We start from the raw sequence: 23,439 nt of genomic DNA, 5'->3' as shown, positions 1-23,439 counted from the left end.
TGTGTCTACCAGGAGGTGAACACTTGGCTCTGCACGGAAGTGTGTCACCCGATTGTGCTGTGCTTTCTGACCTGTTCGACTCTTCCCTCTAGAAGAGAGTGCTAGAGCCAGCTGGGTCTCACAGGACTCCTACATTTCCCTCAGGGTTGAGGAAAGTTAATCCTTGATTCAGTCTGAAGACTGGTTTATAAACCTGAGTGTGAATTCTTTTTAGAGCAAACCAAGACGTGTACAATTAACCAGGTTTCCACAGGTTCCTCAGATCCTTCCTGTGGAATGATTCCCCCAAATGCGATTAAGGACAGCAGTTTTCCAACTTCAGTGCAGGTCAGGATCACCTGCGAGTTTAACATACAGCTTCTGGGCCCTATCCTCAAAGCTTCTGATTCAGCAGGTTTGGGGTATGTTCTGAAATTCTGCCTTTTTAACAGATGCCCAGGAGATCCTGATGCAGCTAGTCATGGGACCACTCTTTGAGAACTACTGGTTAAGAAGATTGTATGGTAGAGCAAGCTCTCTGCAGTTCCTGACAGGCATTCTGTGAGCCCGTTAGTCTAGTAAACATTTGAGAGCCTACTGTGTGGCAGGCACTAAAACTTGGATGCAGTCATTATTATGAATAAGGTAAGGCAAGGCCCCTGTACTCCAGACCGCTTACATTTTTGTAGAAAAATGGGGGATAGGGTGTATGGTCTGGAGGATACCAGACCATAAATAGTTTAGATAGTGCCAAGTGTTCTTGAAGTAAAAGGAACAGCCTAATCAGTTGTTTTCTGGGGGACAGTGTATATTAGTCTGTGAATTGGATGTTCTTCCATGATTTCTGTCCTGCAAGGTTTGGTAACCTGAGGGTTGACTTTCATTCCTGAAAACCTCCATCTGAATAATCAGAGAACTCTTTCATCTGGATACCCAATGTATCCAATGCCAACTAACCCCTGTTCTTTCTGCAAACCTCTGCCTGTGATTTTTATTATAAAGCTCCTGCTTTCTACAGTTCCGAGAGCATAGCTGTTATTCAGTTGCTCCACTATTGTTGAAGGGGGACTTCTTCCTGGGAATAACGTGAAAGCACCTTGATCCCCTGTTAATGGATTATCTCCACTGAAGTCATCTTTCAGAAGGCGATGGAAAGATACATTCTTGAAGGAAATGCTGCCTGCCTTCAAGCCCAGGACGCTTGACGTTGGACCTCCTTGTGAACAGCTCCCCTGAACTTCATTTCCCTGTGGCTCGCTTTAGCCCTGCCACTACTCTTGTCATTAGGAAGCATCTTTGATCCTGAACTCCTTAATACAGAGCTGAGACAGGACTGCCATACCCAAAGGGTGACTAAAAGGGTAGAAGGAGAGAGTTCTATAAATCAACCTAGACAAAGTTTCCAAAATTAATTATAGCTACTTCTCTCTTGGACCACCCATCCCTATTCCAGCTCTCATGGGACCCCAGCAGAAGAGAGCCTTGTCTTGTCCCCTGTCTTGCTCCTGGCGTGCCCTGTAGAACTGGAGCCATCTTTACTCCTTACTGCCCCCAGAGGCCTTTCCAGGCCCCTCCAAATGCATAGGGAGCAGCCAGGTGACTGATTTCTGGCAGCCACCTTACACCACCACCTACCCCTAGGGTACAGCCTTTGCAGGCCTCAGCAAAATCACCATGCCTGAATACAGTACAGTCACCACTACTGTCAAACAGCTGTGACACGAAGGAAAACACCTCCCACTCTGGTTCTGCGGCTGTCTTCCCTCACTATCAGGTGGTCCTGAAGGGTTTAGGAAGTGGGCGGGGCTCTTGATTTCTTTGGCTGGTTTGGCCCTGACACTAATGGATTTCCCACGGCCATCCAAATTGACTGTGGCATTCCTTGTTCCAGTCTGCCTATTCTGTGTTAACTGTGGGGTTCCCGAGAAGCACTTAGGTTGCCTGCTGAGGCAGCAGGACTTTTCTGCAAGAAGACAAGCCTGGTCGCTCCATGTCTGAGGCTGTGTGGCTTTCTCCCAGCTGACTTGGCTTTGGGGTAATGAAGTTCAGGGGACTTGCCAATTTTGTAGCAGACCCACTCCCCAAACAAGATGACCGCCTCCAGGTTGTAATGTCTTTTTCTAAGATGAGAGCACTTGTGCAAGTTGAGAATCCAGAACTTGCAGAGAGAGGAGGTGGTGGTCAGCACAAAGAACTCAGGCCCCCACCCCTTGGCTCTTCCCTTCTTCTGGTAAAGGTGCAAGAAGGACCATTCCCAGCAGCCCATCACCAAAAATGTCGCAGAGCTGACTGCCCTGCAGCCCAGAACCAGGTGTCTATGCAGCACACTGGCAGGAGAGAAGCCATGCTAGATGTCCCTTTCTGACTGATACAGAATGTAAGTCTGGACTGCTGTGTTGTACTCTGTTAAGAGAACACAGCATTAACTTTTAAACACCCAGGTGGAAGTGGTGGGCAGGGCGAGAGGCTGGGCTTCCATTCAGCCAAGTGAGGCCCTACCTCTGCATCCTGATTCCTCTTCTGAAATCAAGAAGCAAGAATGAAAAGCCTCCATATTAAAATGAAAAGATTTGAAATTAAGATCTTAGTTCAAATCCTAGCCTTACCACTTCATTAGCATGATCTCAGCGTCCATTTGCAAGTGTGTAAAATGACCAGTAAAACATTAATAGTATGGTTGTGCAGAATAAGACAAATTAGAGCACTAAGAAAACTAAAAACTCAGGCAAATGGGGCTTCCCTGGTGGCGCAGTGGTTGAGAGTCTGCCTGCCGATGCAGGGGACATGGGTTCATGCCCCGGTCCGGGAAGATCCCACGTGCCGTGGAGCGGCTGGGCCCGTGAGCCATGGCTGCTGAGCCAGTGCATCCGCAATGGGAGAGGCCACAACAGTGAGAGGCTCGCATACCCCCCAAAAAAAAGAAAACAGGAAAATGGTAGTGGTTACTACTGAGGACTTAAAGCCAGGAACTGTGCTACTTCCTGTTCAGACTGAAGTATGCCCCCAGCGACGGCAACAGGAGCAGCTATGCCCTGGACAGCAGCCCCCTGGCAAAGTTGGTGGCTTTCTATGCACAGGGCGGCAGGCTGTAGCCATGGCAATGGGCCTTGTGCCTGCCTTGGTACTGCCAAACCCAGTGGGAACTTCAGAGGCATGCAGAAGCCATTGCCTCAAAGCATCCCTGATGCCCAAATGCATGAGACTTGAATGTGGGGACATGGGTGTAAGCTCTAGAGAGAGGTCAATTTCCCTTTCACTCCAGTTTCTATGCCTACCCTAGTAGCCCTTGTGCTCAGAAAAAAATATATATATCACATTCATTTGACACTGTATGGTTATTACCACTTTCACACATGAGACAGGATACTGACTCTCCCAACGTCACACAGATCTGATGCCAAATCCTGCTGTTGCAGTCACACTCCACTTCCTTGATGAGCTTCTGCTGTCTGTCTTGTGGAGGTGTCACCTAACCAGGTGTGCTGTGCTCGGTTCTGAAACTGCTGGTGAGATCTGCTAGGGAGGATCAGAATGAAACTGAATGGCAACAGTTGAGTTTAAAATCCCCAAATGAAGAAAGTAGTAACAGAATCTGTCTCCAGGGAAGGGAAGATGGTCATTGAGGAAGGAGATAGTTCATATTTTAACTTTATTTTATACCATGTGCTTGTTTTACTTAATTCAAAAATTGAATTTAAAAGGATATACTTAAATATTTCACAAAGTATATTAAAATGAGCTAATAAACTGGGGTAAGTAGAGCTTTAACAGAGGGATGGGAAAAGGGCCCCCATCCAGACCTTTCTTGTGAAAAACACAGGAGTGGTTGTCATGCTCTAGGCACCAAAGGACCCATCTGTGAGGCTTCCTTCCCACAAAGACTGGCCTCAGGAAGGAGGAGGTAGGCATGTACACCAAGATCCTCCACTCTGACAGCCATCACCCAAGAGTCAAGGAGACACAGAGAAGAGCAACACAGAGAATTGTACATAAGGCCAAAAGAAAAAAAGCTACAGGAAAGCAGAGATGGTGTTGGAGGGTGCATTAGTGCCTCTGGCAAGAGGCAAGTGCAAAGTCCTGCCTGGCCCTCTGCTTAGAAAAGGTTGTATTTCAAACTGGTATTTACTCTCCCAGTGGCAACATGAAGCCATGGAAAGAGCCTCAGCAAGTCAGCCACTTTGCAGGAAGCTCCAGACCCACGGTTCTGGGGTGGGACTACGATGGTTGCCATTCATTCATTTATGCCTCCTCCCCACCTTAGGGAGCCTCCCTCTGCACGAGGAGCTGTACACTCAAGTGTCTTGTGGTCCAATAGAGAATTGCTGTAGACAATGACATCAGGGCCAACGTGTCTAACTACTTGGGTCAGGCTAAGAAGGCGTCAGGGATGATGGACAGGTGATAGGAACTGAGCTTTCTGGGTTGAGTTTGCCCAGCAGACCTGGAGAGGAGGGAACAACCAGGACAAGCAAGTAGACTGCAGCAGATCTAGTTCCAGTGAGAGAAACGAACTTTGAATCAAGGCAACCCCATCCAGAGACATGTACTAGAAAGAGATTAGGAGAATCTCTATCTTGGTCACTTAAGTGATTCCCTAGTGACAGAAATGAGAGTTTCTCAAATACCAGGGTTGCCACATCTCGAGCAGTAACCCCAGATATCATTTGGGTTACTAGATCAAGAGGCAGACAGTCGGTTTGGTGGACAAATTAGGTGACTAGGCCGTGACTCCCCAGCAAGCAGGGATCCAGAGATGAGTGGTTTTGGACGGCAGAGTGAGCTTTGGACAGGGCACACAGACGGTGGCCTGGCGTCCGCGTGTCCCCAGGCTGTGATCTAAGCCGCTAGCGACTACCCACCAACCTGAGCTTTGGTGGCCCGGGACACATGGGCGGGGTGGGGGGGATGTATCCTGGAGAGGGAGGAAGGAACCGGCATTAAAGGCCGCTCCCCAGGCTGCCCTGCGGAGGCGAGAGGGAAGGCATTGTAGCCACAGTTCCAGGAAGGTCTTGCCCCCTGCCCCCGGGATGCGTTCCGGCCAGCCTGGCTGTGCAAGGTCGGGGGCTTTGGCTGCAGACGGATTAGGTCTGATCCGATTAGGACCTGGGAGGTCCACTTCGCCCCCTTGCCTGGCGCTGTCAGCGACCGTCCCTCCCTCGTGGGGACTCGGAGACCTCCCGGAGACCCTTCTCCGCCCCGAACACAGGGTTGGCGCAGAAATCCGAGAGGCTCCGTGCCCCCCGGGTTTGGCTCACTGCCACACCGCGGGCTCGGGCTTCCGCCCCCTGCGGCCCTTCCGAGCCCCGCCCGGAGCCTGCGGGTGTCTGCGTCCCCGCCTCCTTGCTTGTCGCTTGGCGGGTGGGTTCCTCGCGGGTGGGGGCCCCGTGCCAGCCCTCCACTGGTGGCGCCGCCCCGCAGGTCTCCCGCCAGTGCACCTGGCAGCTAACGCCACCCGCGGCGCTGTGCGCCTGCACCCGCGCTACCCAACGTCCGTTTGTCTCCGCATCCGGAGCCGGGGGTCTGCCTGTCCCCCTGGCAGGCGGACTGAGCAGGGCAAGCGTCAGAGCTACGTGCGGCGGGGCGGGCGGGGTGGGGGCGGCGCAGAGCGCGGCGGCCGCGGCGAGGGAGGCGGGGAGGCGCGGCGCGCCGGGGACAGCGGCGGACGGCGGCGGCGGCATGCGGCTTCTCCCGTTGCCCATCGTGGGCTGATACGCCCGCAGCACCGGCGGGAGGCGCGGCGGCCGGCGAGCCGAGGGCGCAGCCAGCCGGGCAGACCGCGGACAGCGGTCGGGACGCCGCGCCATGGGTCGAGCCGAGGGCGGGGTCCCGGGTCGGGGGCCGCCGCCGCTGCTGCTGCTTCTGGGGGCCACGCTGGTCCTCGCCACTGGGGCCGCACCGGGTAGGTACCGACGGCGACCGGGACCCCAGCAGCTCTCGCGCCCCACCCTGAGTCAGGGTCCCACTGGCTTCGGGTACAGGCGGAGTCCGCGAGCTGTGGCAAGGGGGCGGGGCAGCGCCTTGCCTGCAGCCCGGGCGGGGGAAGGGGCGCACGACGAGATGGGAGACTTGGGGGAGGCCGAGTGGTGGGTGGCGGCCCCTACTCTGGTGTGCGGATCCAGGTGTTGGCTGGGGAAGGGGTCTGGTGGGCGGAGCCTGAGGGTGAGACTTCGGGGCGGGACCTGGAGGTGATGGGGGGGCGAGAGGATGAGAGTTCGGGGCGGGGCCCTAAGGGTGCGACTCCTGGGCGGGGCCTAGAGGTGGAATGGAGCCCCGAGGGTAAGATTTATGCCAGGAGCTGGAGTCGGGGGCCTCCCTGGTTAGACTGCGGGTGGTGTAGGGGGCGGGGCCTTAGGCTTGGGGGCGGGGCCTGAGCGAGGAAACGTTTGGCTGGGTGTGTTCCCTGGCTTATGGGGCGGGCTCGGGGCGGGACTTAACGATGGGGCGTGGCCTTGGGAAATCTTGAAGCTGAGGCTTAGGGCTGGCGGGGGTCTGGGAGAGCAGCCGCGGCGGGGCGGGGCGCAGCCCAAGGCCCTACCACGGCCGCTGCCCTGACGCCAGGCCCCTCTCCCTCCCTCCCACAGTGCGTGAGGCGGGCAGAGCCGTCGAGGCAGACAGGCAGGTGAAGAGAGTCCTGGCATGGGAGCCGCGTGCTAACGACACGCGGGAGAAGGCCGGCCCACCAGCAGCTGGGGAAGATGAGACCTCTCGGACTGCGCCCGGCGGCGAGCATGCGGTGGTGGGCCCTGGGGTCGGGCCAGAGGAGGCTCTGGAGGCATCGGCGGCGGTGACAGACACAACCTGGCTGGAGGCGGACAACCCAGGCCTGGGCGGAGTGACGGCAGAGGCGGGCAGCGGCGACACCCAGGCCCTTCCAGCCACGCTCCCGGCTCCCGACGAGGCCCTCGGGCAGTCATCGACGCCCCCCGCCACCCCCGAGGCTACAGAGGCCAACGGGCCACTCTCCCCCACTCCTGGCGACAAGCTGAGCCCAGACCCTGAACTCCCCAAGGAGAGCCCCTTGGAGGTTTGGCTGAACCTGGGAGGCAGCACACCTGACCCTCATGGGCCAGAGCCCACGTACCCCTTTCAGGGCACACTAGAGCCCCACACGGCGTCAGATATAATTGACATCGACTACTTCGAAGGATTGGATGGTGAGGGCCGTGGCGCCGACCTGGGGAGCTTCCCTGGGTCTCCAGGTACCTCAGAGCACCACCCTGATCCTGGGGAAGAGACCCCTTCCTGGAGCCTGCTTGACTTATACGATGACTTCACCCCCTTTGATGAATCTGATTTCTACCCTACCACATCCTTCTATGATGACTTGGATGAAGAAGAGGAGGAAGAGGAGGATGACAAGGACGCAGCAGGAGGCAGAGACCTGGAAGATGAAAATGAAAATGACCTTCTAGTGCCCACTGAGAAACCTGGTCTGGGGCCCGGGACAGGCCAGCCCACCGGTCGGTGGCATGCTGTCCCTCCACAGCATACTTTGGGGATGGTCCCCGGCAGCAGCATCGCCCTCAGGCCCCGCCCAAGAGAGCCAGGCAGGGACCTGGCCCCAAGCGAGAATGTCACTGAGTGCCGCAGTGGCTTTGTGCGACATAACGGCTCCTGCCGGTCAGTGTGCGACCTCTTCCCAAGCTACTGTCACAATGGCGGCCAGTGCTACCTGGTGGAGAACATAGGGGCCTTCTGCAGGTAAGGGTGTGGCAGGCAGGTTCCCGGGGGCTTGTCAGAGAACTCCTGGAGAGGGCATGGGAGGCTGTCTCAGCAGAGAGGGGAATGTGACAGGCACAGCTTCCCAGAGGTTGTGCATTCACAGAAGTCCCAGGTCAAGTGATAGTCACAGCAAATATTCTATAGAATTACATCTTATGTGCACTTCCTGTGATCTCATCACTAGGAGAGTTTCCTCAGAAATAAGATTGTGTATTTCCTCTAAGTGTTGTGTCCTTTACCAAACCAGTAAACTATAGAGGCAAAATGAAGGGACTCGGCTAAAGATTTTGGAAAAGGCCTTTGCTGGCTTGAGGGCAAGTTCTTGTTGGCGAGTTCTGACTAAACTAGTAGAAGGAGTAGGCCCATAAACGTACTGAGAGGAGAGAGAACTGCTGACCACTTCCTCTGAGCCATGTGTGTGGCAGGAGGAAGGCCCTGTGACCCTGTGGGGCACATGCCTGGGGTGGCACATAAAGTCACAGTGAAGACCTTCTCGTTGGGAGCAGACCCAGAGAGCAGCCATTCGAACAGGTCAAGTCAAGCAGAGTGTCTTTCCTGGCATAGCAGTTGTGGTGGGGTTTCTTGACTTTGGGTCGTGACTTTGTCCCTCCTACCTTGATTGTTGTCTTCCTGGGGATACCCAATCCAGCATATTTTAAAGACCCAGAGAGTTTAGTGTCAGAGTAAGGATATTGTCTGCAACCACCATCCCATGCCTCATCAGTAATTACCCCATACACCTGCCGTCACAGCAAGGTAGTTAACCTGCTGGAGAGCTCACTGGCTTATTCTGGAAGAAGCACAAGTCCGGGGTGACCTGGGTGGTTTGCTTGTCTCCATCCTTTACAGGCTCTAGAAGTGGCATGGAGGCCTCAGATTCTTCCTGGGACTTGTTTCCACTGGTCCTAGGAGGAGCAAATCTGGGTGTCTCTTTTTAAAGTGTCATTCCTGATGTTTCTTTTTCTTGGTCTCTTTGGAGGTATGTGAAGAATTCAAATTTCTGTAGGTCTTAATGTTCTGGTAGAAGAATAACATACAGAATGCATGAATGCTGCGCCTTTGGCGCCTTTGTCATTAAAGCTTAAGTTCCAGTTCCTTCCCATGAAGTTCTTCTTCCCTGTAAATGATCATGACGTTAGCGTCACTCATATCGGATGTGTCCACACAGTCCTGATTGGAGTTGTCCAGCCATTGCCAAAAAGAGGGACTGTGATCAAGAAATTATGGCAACGAGACCTTGCTGGTTGGTTAAGGGCTACCAGAAATGAGGAAACCCTGTGATTTTGCTCCTCAGCCTCTAGTTGGGGGGACTACAGTAATGATTATAGCCTGGGAACTATGGAATCTGCAAAATTGTAATCTTTCAACCTATTGGGGGCCTGAGTTTTCACCTTCAAAGTAAGCTCCCCATCAGAGTATGAAATTTGGAGCCCTTGCTGCCTCTAGAGAGCTAGACAGTTCCCAGAACCTCCTGGAGCTATCAGAGGACTCCCAAATGGAAGAGTAAGCATGTCCTCACTGAGCAGCATGCCTGTACTGACCATGGATCCTCCAGTGGCTCCTGCCTCAGAAGGGCTTCACACAAGTCCACTCCAGCTCCCCTTGCACAGCTTCCGTCCCAGGATCACACTGGGCCTCCCTACCAGAGCAGAGATTCCTCCTCTGGTGGGTACACCCAGGCCCAACCCTGGCTTGGAAACTGTTTTGCATTCCACTCACAGGAGGCTGCTGAGCCCTTGGTTGCATACTGCAGCATGCCTTTGTCTCTGTCACACCGACCACTGCAGAGAAATGAGCAGAGCTATGGCTGAACTTCTCTAGAATGGTCGGTTAGAGGGATCTTCTTTCCCTGCCATCCTCCAACAGCCCCCCACGACTGCAAAGCGGCAGTTGGAAAAGAGAAAATTCCCTGCTAGCCTCGTATCCCTGCCCTATTCTAGGTGTGGAGTACCTAATTCTTCCATGCAAAATTTCCCCGTTTCTGGACCCCTTTCTCTTGTCTGTCATTCACCCTGAGGTTCATGTCCTCCCTCCTTTGCCTGCCTCTGTATCCTTCCACATTTTTCCTCTTTGAAGCAGCCTGGTTCCCATGGAAACAGCAATGTCACTGGAAGAGTTGGAGCCTGGGAATGTCCCAAGGGCAAGAGAAAGTCACTCAACGAAAGGACTGAAACCCACCCAGAGGGTTGATTCTCACTCTGCTTTCATGACAGTTCTCATGGTAATAGGACTGGAAGCTTTAGGGGCAGCACTTTGGGGGCTGCAGAGATAAGGGAGAGTATACATCTGTCTTTGTGTTTGTTCTTGTCTGTCGCTTCCTTATTTTTCAGTGTCTGGTTAGCCACGTGAACTAGATGGGACTGCAATGCCACAAGATAGGTTTTTCACGTTGTGTAGGGTGGATCCTACTACTTTGTAGCTGTAGCTCCTGTTAGTCTTGTTTTCCATCTTTTTTTTTTTTCACCAGAGCCCAGGGGGGTTGGGGCGGTCTGGGGGGATCTGGGAGAATCCTGTGATTATTCTCACGGAGGTGGAAAACGAGGGTTCCCTTCCCTCCTGGAAACTGAGTTTGCTCAGTTTCTCAGCTCCCCGGTTACCTCATTTGTGTCATGAACCTCTTCATGGAATGGTTGTAAGGACAAGGCAACAATAGCAACCATAAGGTCTGCACAGATGGGGGCCCCAAAGTCCCACTAGGAGCAGGCGGTTGAGGGAAGTCCTGGGGTCAGGGGCCAGGCCCTCACTGCGGCCACGGCTGCCAGCCCATCGCCTCAGTCTCACCCTGTCACCGCTGCAGGTGCAACACACAGGACTACATCTGGCACAAGGGGATGCGCTGCGAGTCCATCATCACTGACTTCCAGGTGATGTGTGTGGCCGTAGGCTCGGCTGCCCTTGTGCTGCTCCTGCTCTTCATGATGACGGTGTTCTTCGCCAAGAAGCTCTATCTGCTCAAGACAGAGAACACCAAGCTGCGCAGGACCAAGTGAGTCTGTGACAGCCAACCCCACCCCATCTGACCCAGGGATGTAGTCCTGAGGGTTTCTGGCACCTGCTCTCCATCCCTGGTTGTGTTTTTCATACCAAAAATTCACCCAAGCGTAACCATTCCTACACAGAATGTGCTGGAATTGCAGCCGAGGTTAAGCCCCTGTGGCACACTGCAGCTGCCCAGCACCATTCCACACACACACACACACACACACACACACACACACACACACACACACACACACACACACACACCCCGCCGTATAGAAGGTGCTTAGAAAAGGTAACCTGAGTATAGCAGCTCCCAACTCTGGTCAAGTACGTTACTGTGCTCGGTCCCCCACCCCCACCTGACTGCACCTGCTTCCTGGGTCTCTGACAGCCAGTGGCCAGCGTGAGGATTTTGCTCACAAATCAGCATGAAGTGACTCCAGCTCCCTCAGATCTGCTGTCACTCAATACCAGCTCCTCCTCAGTGAGAGGGTCTAGCACTGCAGTGCGTTGCTTTCCAAACTTGTCAATCCTTGGTCCAGGCAGAAGGGCAGAGGACTCAAGGAAGCCCTCCTAAGTAGAATGTGGGGGGTGGTGAGACCCCGGCCCTCACTTTCTCCACTGTGGATTCTAAGGGCCGTGTGGGGATATGGAGTCTCATTTCAGCTCTTAGAAGAGGAGTGACTACTGTGCACATGTGAGAATCAGCATGCATTTACCCTTTAAGTCCATGCTTGAACACTCGAATGTGACCTTACACACTATGAGAGAATCACTGTGGTCACTAAGCAAAGTAAAGAACCTTCTGAAATGTCACAGGAGTCACAGAAGGAGGAGACTGGAGTTCAGCTTCCTCGGGACCCAAGAGACAATTTATGCAGACCTGCCGCCCACCCCCCATTTCAACCTGTTGTCCAAGTAATCCCCTCCCCCTGACCCGAGACTCCCTCCAGAGAACGTGACCAAAGGACTTGCCCCGGGTCCTGGGAAAAGGACAAAACGCCATCTGTTGCTCCTTTGCTGGGTGAACTCGTGAGATGTGCAGATGCCAGCAGCTCTCTGCAGCCTTTCAGCTAACCGTTGTGGGCCTGCAAGGGCCTCTGCATTGTGCCTGTGCATTGAGGCGGGCTGCATCTGTGCCTGTGATCACAAGCCAAGACCCTTGGCTCCTCACGCTGACACCAGAGGGTTGGAGTGGCGGGGAGGGTCAGGGTGGGGACGGGACCACCGATCAGGGCTGCTGCAGATAGGAGAGAAGAAGCAGCTGCCAGGCGAGTGGAGAAGCAAGAGCTGAGGCCCAGGGAGGGGCCTCCTAGGTCGTCCTCCTGTAGTTGGTTATGTGTTTTGTGCAAAACATGGCTTCCGCAGCCCTTCAGCTCAGATGCCGCCTCCCTTTTTTCCTTCTGCATACCTTCTTTCTTTCCCAAGCCTGGTTACTGCTCTGAAAATGCTGCATGTACCCAGTGCACTACAGATACTGCTGCAGCTTATTGATTCTAAGATACACGTTTTTTTTCACATATTAACATCTCTGAAACTGGATTGTGTCTTACAGTCGCTGGCGTCTTATAACCACTGTTGGCCTGATGGCAGTCATGATGTAGTTGTAATTGTCTGGCATGCACAAACGTGGTCATAGCTGTTCATATCATTGTCAGTTCTTTATCTAAAGTCTAAATGAGCTCCTTAAAGTGTGTAATAAAAACTCTAGGTGATAAGAAAGCATTGGATCATGGTTTAAATGGTAGAAGATTTTTCTTAGTGGTACATCAAATAGTGGTGCATCTGTGGCATTTGATGAAATACAGTCCCTGACCCATGAAGCTTCTATCAGATTTTGCTGTGATCGTTTCACTTACATTTTTCCCTTCTCTCTTCTGTCCTAACCAGCAAATTCCGGACCCCATCTGAGCTCCACAATGATAACTTCTCCCTCTCCACCATTGCTGAGGGCTCTCACCCAAACGTAAGGAAACTTTGCAACGCTCCCCATACCTGCTCCCCCCCATGCCTGTGCCTTGGCTCTCTATGATAATGTTATCTGTCAGGTAACTTGTCTTCTTCACATCTGTCCTTGTGCAGGCTCCAGCCCCTGGCCACATCTCTGGTCCACTTCAGAGTGTGGAGCCACTCTTCAGAGCTCTGAGGATCAGGATAGGGCAGGCAGTTGGGGCCGTGAAAGTGAGAATAAGGGCGTGATGGTGTACCACTTCCCGGACAAACAAAGTTATACAAAGTACAGAAGATCTGTTTCTAGGATGACACATGATTTTTAGCTTCACCTAGGCTTTAGAAGTCTGATTTTTGTCTTTCTATTTTCTATATCAAGGAGAAAGGCTCCGCTTTCATTGCTAGGGAATTTCCTGCTGGTCATTGAAGCAAATGGTGGTTGCTCTTTAGGATGAGTGGGAAAACCTCTGGGATGGCTGGAAAAACAGTGTCTTTGACACTGTTTTGAGGACCCTAAAAATGAGCAGGCTTATATACATTGGTTACGGCTGAGGTAAGCACAAAACACTTATGGTAGGGTGGAAGCTTAAGTCTAGGGGTGAATCTGTCCTTAGGAGTATAGGCTCATAAATACAAGTTGAAACCCAATAAAAGGTCCCAATAGACCATTTTCTAAAGACACTGGCCCAGTGTGTTATCTGGACCAGACTAACCAGTCAAATACTGGGTACTGTCAGAATTTCAGAAATAAAACAGAAACCACCCAAACCCCAAATCATATCAGATCCAAACGCAAGAATTCTGCACATGACACAGGCTCCATACCTCCAGGTAAATGCATCATTACGCAGATAACGGAGTGAAACTAAGACTTTTCAGATGGAAACAGTGGAGTTTAAGAGGAAATTTTGAAGAAGTTCTTTGAAATAATGGGCCATAGAGTATAAGAGCTCACAGGGGCCTTCACAGTCTAGGCCAGTGCTGTCCAGAGGGACTTTCTGTGAGATAGAAAAGTTGTGTGTCTGTACTGTCCACTACAGCAGCCATCAGCTACCTGTGGCTTCAGAACTCTCGGAATGTGGCTAGTACCACCATATTGGACAGCACAGATCTAGACCATTGTCTTCTTTTTATAGGTGGGGAAAGTGTAGCCCCAGAAGGAGAAAGAGAGAATAATAGTACATGAGACCTTGATCACCAGATCCCAGAAAAGAAAAGCTTGGCCTGGTGGAGGAGGAGCAAAGGGGTCTATTTAAAATAAGAAACGAAAGAGGCCAATTTAGGATAATTTTTTTAAAGTCTTTGATATAAAGGGTAGAGAAAGAACATACTTGTTATGCACCAAGATATTAATAAGTTCAAGATGGACATAATAACCAAGAGAACAACATGTCCTGTAATCGCTGAGATTGGTAACCACTTTAATCAACCCACAAGGATATAGGATGAGCCTTATCTTGGGACACCCTATCCCTACTTTACCAGGCCTCTTGCAGTGATGTGCATTTAGTTGTCATTTATGGACTACTAGTGAATGATGGCCTGCCATGGGGTCTCTCAGGTCCACTGTCTGATCTGCCATCTCGTACATGTGGGACAGCAGGCCTGACCCATACAGTGGTGCCTGCAGTCAGGGTGTTTATTGTCCATGGAGTGTGAGGGTTCTTAGCAAAGTTTCCGACTCATGCATTTCGGGCACCCTTGTTATGTCCACCTTTCCTCTTCACCAAGATGGAGGGGAAAGAAATAGCTCCTCTTGGAGGCCTTGGTTGCATGAGCCAATACAAAGGTTTCCAGTTCTTCTTGGCCTGAGCCAACTTTGTGAAAGCAAGGCATTTGTCCATGAAAGCTGCCACTGACCTTGAGTTCAGAATATGGCAAAACAGAGGGGCTTTCCTGGTGGCACAGTGGTTAAGAACCAGCCTGCCAACAACGCAGGAGACACGGGTTTGAGCCCTGATCCGGGAAGATCCCCCATGCCACGAAGCAACTAAGCCCATGCGCCACAACTACTGAGCCTGCGCTCTAGAGCCCGCGAGCCACAGCTACTAGCCCGTGTGCCACAGCTACTGAAGCCAGCCCGCCTAGAGCCCGTGCTCCCAACAAAAGAATCCACCACAATGAGAAGCCCACGCACCGCAACAAAGAGTAGCCCCCACACACCGCAACTAGAGAAAAAAGCACGTACGAAGACCCAATGCAGCCAAAAATAAATAGATAAATGAATAAATTTAAAAAAAAAAGAATATGTCAAAACAAAAATGGAATGGAGCAGGGTGGTCAGCCATGGTAGACTCTGCCTGAGAAGGGCCATGGGGTTGTCTGGGCAGCACTCGGGGCATCCCTCAGCGAAGTCGTGCTCTCTAGCTCCTCTTGGATCTTGAGGGCCATTTCCACCCGGCATCCTTCCCTCAGCTTGTGCCCCAGGACACATCCTGTCCTTTCTGCCAAAACTCTGAGCATGTGAGGGGGTGACTCTCCTGTCCAGCAGGTGGATTTTCTACAAACTTCATCTCTAATTCCCTCCACCCAGCCCAGAAGTCAGACTCGGTCATAGTCAAGATCTTGTGGGCATTGACAGTTAAGACAGTTGCCGCTTTATGATGAAGTGGAGCCCTAGCCCTTGCTTCAGCCACCACAGTGATTGCTTACAAGCGATGCTAGCAGCAGGATGAAAGTGAGAAAACCTCCAGGTGAGCTAGGAGCTGAAACGAGGGCACCTGAGTCAAGCCTGCTCATTTAGTCTCCCCATCCCTCTCCCTTCACCCCTCAAATTTCCTTGTTGGTTTTGGCATCTCCTAAAATTTTGGAGAGTTTTATTTATCTTAGTAGAGGGGTTCTTTCTTTTACATAAGTCAAGGAGATTGAATGGGTCATTTTCCTACCCAGTTTCAGTGATCTCTGTAAGCCACACTCTGAAAAGATTTCAAACAAACAAAAAAAACCATGCTGCTTTGGGTCTGGTGGGGGAAGGGTCCGTGGCTGGTGTCTGTGTAGAGGGCACGTCCCTTTCCTTTGCTACACGCATCGCTCTGTGCTGCTCCTCGCCTGGGCCCTCTGGACTGACCTGGGGCCCTGTGGCTGGTGAGCCAGCGGCCGAGTGCGTGTGAGTCTTCTGGAGCTGAGCAGCCAGCCTAGGAAAGGAACTTCGGAGGAAAAGGAAAAGCCCAAAGCTCCTCAGCCCCTGCTGTGGAGGTTTGCCGTTTTCCAGGAGGAATGGCGAGTGTGTAGGAAGCCGGGCGCTCTCCGGCTGCACAGCATGAGTGAAGTCACCTGAACTCCATGGGCAAACTGCCCAAGCGCTGAGAGCCACCCTGTTGGTTCTCACAGCTGTGCTGTTAGAGCAGTGCATGGCTGTAACTTGGTCCTCCTGCGATTTGACAGACCTTCCAAGATGTCCCTTAGTGTTTCCCACCGCCATCCCACCCCCCAATTTAAACCTTTCTTACTTCCCAGTCTCTGTTTCTTCCATGTATTTGGTAAAACACTGACTGCCCACCCCATTCTGATAGAGGCTTGTGTCTGGACAAGCAGGCGTCCAGGCCTGAACCCCTGGCTGAAGGATGCCCATGCCGCTGGGGCAGAATGCCAGAAACAGTTCCCAGGACTTAGACCAGAGGGAAGTCCAGTTCCCTCTTGATGAGGGACTTCCACCAAATCAAAGGCGCATAATCTTTCTGCTGAGGGATTCAGCAACCCTAGGCTTAAGAGGATGGAGCTCTGAGGGAAACACTTGGACTGGGATAGCTCCATCTTGGTCCAGACACACCCTCACCCGTTCTACATGTTGAAGGTACTTAGCTCATCTCATAGCATTGTCTGGATACGTGTGTTCCTTATTTTTAGGATCTACTATTTCCTCCTATTGACCCAGAAGGCAGCTTTCTCATCTGTCCAAATCCCATAAGCCCTCACAGTGCCAGTTTTAATTTGGGTCCCCACCCTCATGGCATCACAGTTTTGATGCCCAGGTCTATAAGACTCACCAAATCCACTTTTTTCACATTATGAGAATATCCCTGTGCCCCTGCATCCCCCCAAGGTGTGTGTGATGGGGTGGGAGTGGGGGCAGTTATCTTGAAAAACATGAAAGTGATTTCCACACTTGTAAGAGGAGAGGCGAGTACAGGCCATCTTGTTTTGCTTTTAGTTTTGCTGTGATCCAAAGTCCATTCTACTCAGGGTCTCAAGCGATCATGCCCAACGTCTTCCCCCACACAATACAGAAGTTCTGCCTCATTCTGCTTCCCTCTCTATAAAAAACGTGTGTGTGTGTGTGTGTGTGTGCACAAAATACACTTAATATATCAGGGCAATCTTTCCATCTCAGCACATATACATTTATGCCATTGAACAGTTTTTTCTAAACCTCTGCAAGCAGTGGTAGAAAATATCAAGTGCCTATGCGTGCTGTGCGCAGCTGCCTTGCCTGAAACCTGCCTCAGCACAGAATGAAGTTCATTTCCTCTTGTGCTTGTCTCACTGGAAATGGGGAACATGTGTTCCGCTGTTGTCTGTAAATTACTCCTGAGATCTTTGAAACTCTATCAAATTGTTCTGTTCAAGCTGGTCTTCTGGGAAAGTGCTAAGTGAGGCTGGAGCAAGGGGCAGGTAACAGTGATTTCTACATGCACAGTACGTTTAAACACCCGTAGCAACCGATGTAGGCCTGGAGCCTTTCCCTACTTTCCAACTAGTCACTTGCCTGACCTAGTGCCATTATGGGTCAAATTCAGTAGCAGGGAGCATGGACAAGAGCTCAGTTTTTTGTGTTTTTTTTAATTTATTTATTTGTTTATTTTTGGCTGCGTTGGGTCTTCTTTGCTGTGCGCGGGCTTTCTCTGGTTGCGGTGAGCAGGGGCTTGTCTTTGTTGCGGTGCACGGGCTTCTCATTGTGGTGGCTTCTCTTGTTGCAGAGCCCGGGCTCTGGGTGCACAGGCTCAGTAGTTGTAACTCATGGGCTCTAGAGCGCAGGCTCAGTAGTTGTGGCGCACGGGCTTAGTTGCTCCGTGGCATGTGGGATCTTCCCAGACCAGGGCTCGAACCCGTGTACCCTGCATTGGCAGGCGGATTCTTAACCACTGCGCCACCAGGGAGACCCAAGCTCACAGTTTTGTGGAGAACACCTTGGTCCTTAAGCATGATGAGTACCTTGAATTTTGGTTAAAGCAAGAAAGGTCTGAGCTAGCTGATCAGATAGGGACGTTACCCTTCTTGCCATCCATGAACCTGCCTGGGTAGCTACACGACCTCTTTGATCAGCACAGTTCCAAGCACTTGAGAAAGAACTGAGGCCCATTGAGTTGCACAGGGTAAAATCCCCTCAGGCGGTCCTAAAGGAAAAGAGTAGTGGGAAGGCAGGCATTGCTGTAAGAGTTCTCTGAGTGCAGTGTGGGTTTCCTGAAAACCTTTAACAAATTCAGTTCAGGTTCAGGAGCTTGTCACAGGGCTGCAGGCAGCACACGTGGATAGGCAGGAGGGCACGAGTACCAGTCAGAGATGGGTCATGAACCAGCAGCACAGGGCTTGGATTGAGGAAACACCTTGTAAGTTAGCATCTTTTGGTAGATAAATTCTGATAGGCAGAGGCTCACACATCTCCAGCCTCTAGTCAGAGAACATATATTTGCTGTGGGGAGAGAGGCCCTAATTTTGCCAGGAACAGCTCTGCACCTGACCACAGTCCAGTTTGTGCCCCACTGAATACACCGACAAGTCATGTTCCTGAACAAGACCTTTTTGTGAGAGCAGAACTCAACAAGATGGAGGGCCGTGTGAAGAGGGGCCAGGCAGAGCTCACCAACAGGTGAGGCTTTAGAGGGGCCAGGCCAAGTATTAAAAGGGACTGTTTCTCCCCAGTCTCTGCCAAAGAGAAAACCTCACACTGGCCTAAGTTAAAGGTATTTGTAATGCAATTACCTGTCAAGTTTTCATCTATATCTGGCCAGTGTTTTTGAGGATGATGTTCCTAAAAAGTAGCTGCTAATGAGTCTCTTTGGTTCAGTCACGTCTCAGAGCTTTCTTCCTTTTTCCAGTTATGATTCTTTCAGCCAAATTGAAAAGTCTGAGATGTTATTTGATCCCTCTACCCACTGTCTCCTTCCCACCCCTCCCTCACCTTTTTTTTCCTCTTTCAGGATGATTCTAGTGCTCCCCATAAAATCCAGGAAGCTCTCAAGTCCTGCCTGAAAGAGGAGGAGCCATTTAACATTCAGAACTCCATGTCGCCCAAACTCGAGGGTGGCAAAGGTGACCAGGCCGACTTGGAGGTGAATTGTCTTCAGAACAACTTAACCTAAAGCAGAGCAAAAAGAGAGGAAATGGGGGTGGGGGGGTGGGGAGGGGAGAAGAATTATCTCCTCTTGTACAGAATATTTCTTGTAACCATTTGTTAAACTCCTTTCTTTTTTCTGATCTCATGGCATGCTTTGGTGTATTTTGTACAGGAGGGAAAAAACACAAAATATGCAAAGAACCTAAAGAGAATTGCATACATTGGATTCTTTTGTCTGTGCTGTCTGTACATTGCTTCTGCTGCTGTGATTTCTAAACCTATGCTGTTATTCAACTGACTTTTTTTTTGTACTTTGACCCACCTTTTTTTGAAATACCAGTAAAAAACAAAGTTCTTGAAATAAAACTTTTTAAAAAGGCATTTTCCTGATGTAATTTTTTCTACTCCCTACCCTTTCTTGTCAGTTTGAGTTGAATTCTTCCCTTCATTGTGTATTCATGTGTATTTATACATGTTTGAAATCCCAGAAATGGTCTATGTATTAGTCTGCTTGAGCCGCCATAACAAAATACTACAGACTGGGAGTCTTAAACAACAGACATTTATTTTCTGAGAGTTCTGGAGACTGGAAGTCCAAGATCAAAGTGCCAACAGAGTTGGTTTCTGGTGAGGCCTCTCTTTCTGGCTTGCAAACAGCCACCTTCTTGCTGTGTCCACACATGGCCTTTTCTCTGTGTGCATATGGAGAGAGAGAGAGAGCTCTCTGGTGTCTGTTCCTCTTTTTATAAGGACACCAGTCCTATTGGATTAGGGCCCTACTCTGATGACCTCATTTAACCTTAATTACCTTATCTCCAAATACAGTCACATTAGGGGTTAGGACTTCAACATGTGATATTTGGGGGGACACAATTCGATCCATAACAGTCTGTAGCACCTGTTAAGAATACTCTTTTTTTTATTTTTAATTTTTTAAAAAATTATTTATTTATTTTATTTTTGGCTGCGTTGGTCTTCATTGCTGTGCACAGGCTTTCTCTAGTTGCAGTGAGTGCGGGCTACTCTTCGTTGTGGTGCGCAGGCTTCTCACTGGTGGCTTCTTTTGTTGCGGAGCACGGGTTCTAGGCACACGGGCTTCAGTAATTGTGGCACGCAGGCTCAGTAGTTGTGGCTTGTGGGCTCTAGAGCGCAGGCTCAGTAGTTGTGGTGCATGGGCTTAGCTGCCCCGCGGCATGTGGAATCTTCCTGGACCAGGGCTCGAACCCGTGAACCCTGCATTGGCAGGTGGATTCTTAACCACTGCGCCACCAGGGAAGCCCTATCTTTCCTTCTTTCATAAATATTTATTCAGCACATCCTCAGCCAGGCGTTATGCTAGATGCCAGGAACTCTAGATGAATAAGATAGATCCTAACCTCAAGAAGTTAACGGTGTACTTGAGAAACAGTCTTATAAACAAATAATTATAATACAATGTGTCAATACTTAATAGATGTATATACAGAGCTGTGAGAGCTGGAGTTATGAATTCAGAAAGGCTTCAAGGAGAGAGATTTAAATTGGACTTTGAAGGTTGAGGGGGCATTTTTCAGGAAGATGCAGGAGAAGACATTCAAGGCAGAGGGAGAATACTCACAGGAAAGTTGTGCTATGTGACTAGAGATTGTGAGACAGAGAGGTCCTATGTGATGAGGTTGGAAAGGGCAATTTAGGACAGATTGCCAAGGTAGACAATGGTAAAGGCAGAGAGAATGGGGATTGTAGCAATCCAGGCAACAAATGAGGATGGATTAGAGAGAGTGTTAAGAGTTCAAATATCCAGAATTACTACTGGTGGTGAGAGTTTTCTAGAACTTTGCCTGTGTTCAATCTGTGATAATTCCAATAACTGGAATCCCCATGAGTATGTTTCTTTTGCCTAATTTCTGCTGATTCCCCCTGATTTGTCTCCTCTTGTGCCTCATTATTTTTTATTTTGTGCTGGACATTGTATTTGAAAAATTGTTTATTGAGATTTTCAGATCTAGGATGACTCTTCCTTTAGAGGGGGTTTTTGTTTGCTTCTGTCACATGGCCGGGGCACTAGAATTCTGAGATCACATTATTCCAGATTCAAAGTTGGAGATTTCCTGGCCACTGAAGGCAGACTGCGGACCTATCAGATTGTGCAAGGGCTGGTTTGCTTTCGGTTCATCCTTACCCCTTAGGGCACAACCATCTGGGGTCTCAGCCCAAAACAGGCAGTGGTTTATCAGTGTCCCACCTTTGGTGGACCCTGAACTCCAGCACCCCCTGACCCCCAACCTTGCAAGACTTCCAGAAACACACAGCTCATTCTCTTAGTCACCTCTTCCAAATGGGCAAGTGCCTCCAGGGAAAAGTGGCCCTGAATGCTGGGCCTACCTGTCTGGATTCCTGTCCTCTCTGGGATGTCAGCCTAACAATTCTTTAGAATCTTGTTTGCTTGTTGATGCTTTTAAGATGTTTGTACAGCCTTTTGATTGTCCTTAGTGGAAGGGTTGGTCCAATTCACCTAGTCTCCCATTTATTGACAACAGAAGTCCTCTGTTTTCATCTTGGGACTCTTGCCCAGATGGCATTCCACTGGTGCCATGAGCTCAGTCTGCTCCTTGCTATTGGATAAGGCCGCATATTGGGATTGTTGGCCTGTGTGTATTATGGTTTCCTAACCTGACCCGTATCCACTTTGGGAGGTTGGCATGGTTCTGCTTAGGACTTCCTGTAATCTCTGATTTAGGGGACAGACCTGTGTTTCATGGATAAGCACCTCTGGATCGTTCACAAGGAGGCCCAATCAAGAGGGATTGTATGTGAAAGCACTTTGTAAATTCTAAATCCCATCCAGACACAAAGGTTTATTAGTATTGTGTTTGTTTTGTTTTTCCCACAAGAATATTATGAAATGCAGATGAAAGCCCCAGCCCTATCCTACCTTCATAGCACATGCAAGAGGGATAGGAAAACCCAGATCAGAAGGCAACAGGAGATAGTGCAGGCCTAATGAATAGACTTACCTCGTGTTGCCAAGAGTCTTTGACCCAAAGGAGGGGCTGACATGTTGGAATAGGATATATTGATGTGTATCTGCGCCGACCCTCTTTCCTGCCTTGTGCTTGTGCTTCTCGGTGCTTACGCTCCATGGGGCTGGCCAGCATCCTCTCTGGGGACCTCCATCTCTGCTGTTCCCTTCCTCATCTGCGCCCACAGTAATTGCCTAGCACTGAGACATCCCCCTTCAGCGTCCCCCTTGGTGCTTTTTTTTTTAGAGGATAGTCCCTGGAGACCTTCTTTGTGCTTTTTCCACCCCACTGCACAGCTTGTCCTGTGTCCTTCTCGCTAAAGAAAGGACAAACTGAAAATGTGGGTAACTTAGGCAGCAAGGAAGGAAAATCATTAGTCTGGGGAGCATTTCAGCACCGATGGGTCGTTTCACTTGGGAGAAGTGTACATGCGATGCTGAACCATCCGTTGATACAAGGCGTATCCTTTACACACATGGCACACCTGTGTTAGTTTCCTGGGGCTGCCATAACAAATTACCACAAACTGAATGGCTTCAAACAGCAGAAACGTATTATTCTCTCACTGTTCTGAAGGCTAGAAGTCTGAAATCAAGGTGTCAGCAGGACTGTGCTCCCTCAGCTCCAGGGAAGAATCCTTCGTTGCCTCTTCCTAGCTTCTGGTGGTTGCCAGTAATCCTTGGCATTCTTTGGCCTGTAGTTACTCCAGTTTCTGCCTCTGCCTTCACATGGTGTCTTCCCTCTGTGTGTGTCCTTGTCTCTGTGTCTTCACAAGGCCTTCTTATAAGGACACAAGTCATTAGATTTAAGGCCCACCCTAATCCAGTATGACCTTGTCTTAACTTGATTACAACTGCAGAGTCCCTATTTCCAAATAAGGTTACACTCACAGGTACTGGGAGTTAGACCTTCAACATACCTTTTTGCGGGGGACACAGTTCAACCCACAAATACACCTTACTATGTACAGAACACTTTCAGATTCATGTTCTCATCACATCCTCACCAGAGCCTGGAGACCAGGCCTTAGGACCGGAAAGCAGCAGTGACAGTATTAGACACCAGACCTTGAACTTTTTCAGTGTCCTTTCCTCTGTATGACATCACACTGTAGACACTATATTTACAGTTCCTTGTCCTTTCTCATATCATTTATAGAAATAAAAAAGTTATCCTGTACTCCAAAAAGCAACACTACACACCAAACTCAGGGCTAGAAGGTCTCTCCATTTAGGAGTCAAGTGACCTCTCTGAGCCTCAGGTTCTTCACCTGTAAAATTCCTATCTTTTAACAGGACTACCTGCGCATCAGGGATAGAGCAATGACCAAAACGGACAAAAAGCCCCGCCTGGTGGAGATTACTTCCCATGTCACGGGGTCATACGAGGTAAAGTACGTGGAGGGATTCTGAGACACAGAAGGGGCTATACAAAACCACCTTCAGGCCCAAGGGAAAGGGTGAGTTCCTGCAGGGGGATGAAGGCGGCTTTACTGAGATGTGTAAGTACCGCCACTGCTGAGAACTGCAG

General features: G+C 50.4%; 1 protein-coding gene across 2 annotated transcripts; it reads left to right on the top strand.

Moving 5' to 3' along the window:
- Positions 1–5,640: 5,640 nt before the first annotated feature.
- CSPG5 (chondroitin sulfate proteoglycan 5) lies at positions 5,641–18,934 on the top strand. 2 transcript variants are annotated; one of them, XM_079934288.1, is made up of 5 exons: positions 5,641–5,878; positions 6,561–7,680; positions 10,499–10,687; positions 12,574–12,649; positions 18,771–18,934. In XM_079934288.1, the coding sequence occupies exons 1-5, from the start codon at positions 5,782–5,784 to the stop codon at positions 18,930–18,932; spliced, it is 1,644 nt and encodes a 547-aa protein (XP_079790414.1). In that variant the 5' UTR covers positions 5,641–5,781; the 3' UTR covers positions 18,933–18,934. The 2 variants fall into 2 exon arrangements, with proteins under 2 accessions (XP_079790414.1, XP_079790415.1); XM_079934289.1 differs by lacking the exon at positions 12,574–12,649.
- Positions 18,935–23,439: the final 4,505 nt, after the last annotated feature.

The sequence above is a fragment of the Stenella coeruleoalba genome (genome assembly GCF_951394435.1).
Source record: "Stenella coeruleoalba genome assembly, chromosome: 10".
NCBI classification, from domain to species: Eukaryota; Metazoa; Chordata; class Mammalia; order Artiodactyla; family Delphinidae; genus Stenella; species Stenella coeruleoalba.
This window is presented reverse-complemented; position numbering and strand designations above follow the sequence as displayed.

Coding starts and splice junctions, on each gene's coding strand:
- CSPG5 (XM_079934288.1), top strand. CDS start 5,782: ATGGGTCGAGCCGAGGGCGGGGTCCCGGGTCGGGGGCCGCCGCCGCTG. Junction 7,681..10,498: donor AACATAGGGGCCTTCTGCAG/GTAAGGGTGTGG, acceptor TCACCGCTGCAG/GTGCAACACACAGGACTACA. Junction 12,650..18,770: donor CTGAGGGCTCTCACCCAAAC/GTAAGGAAACTT, acceptor TTCCTCTTTCAG/GATGATTCTAGTGCTCCCCA.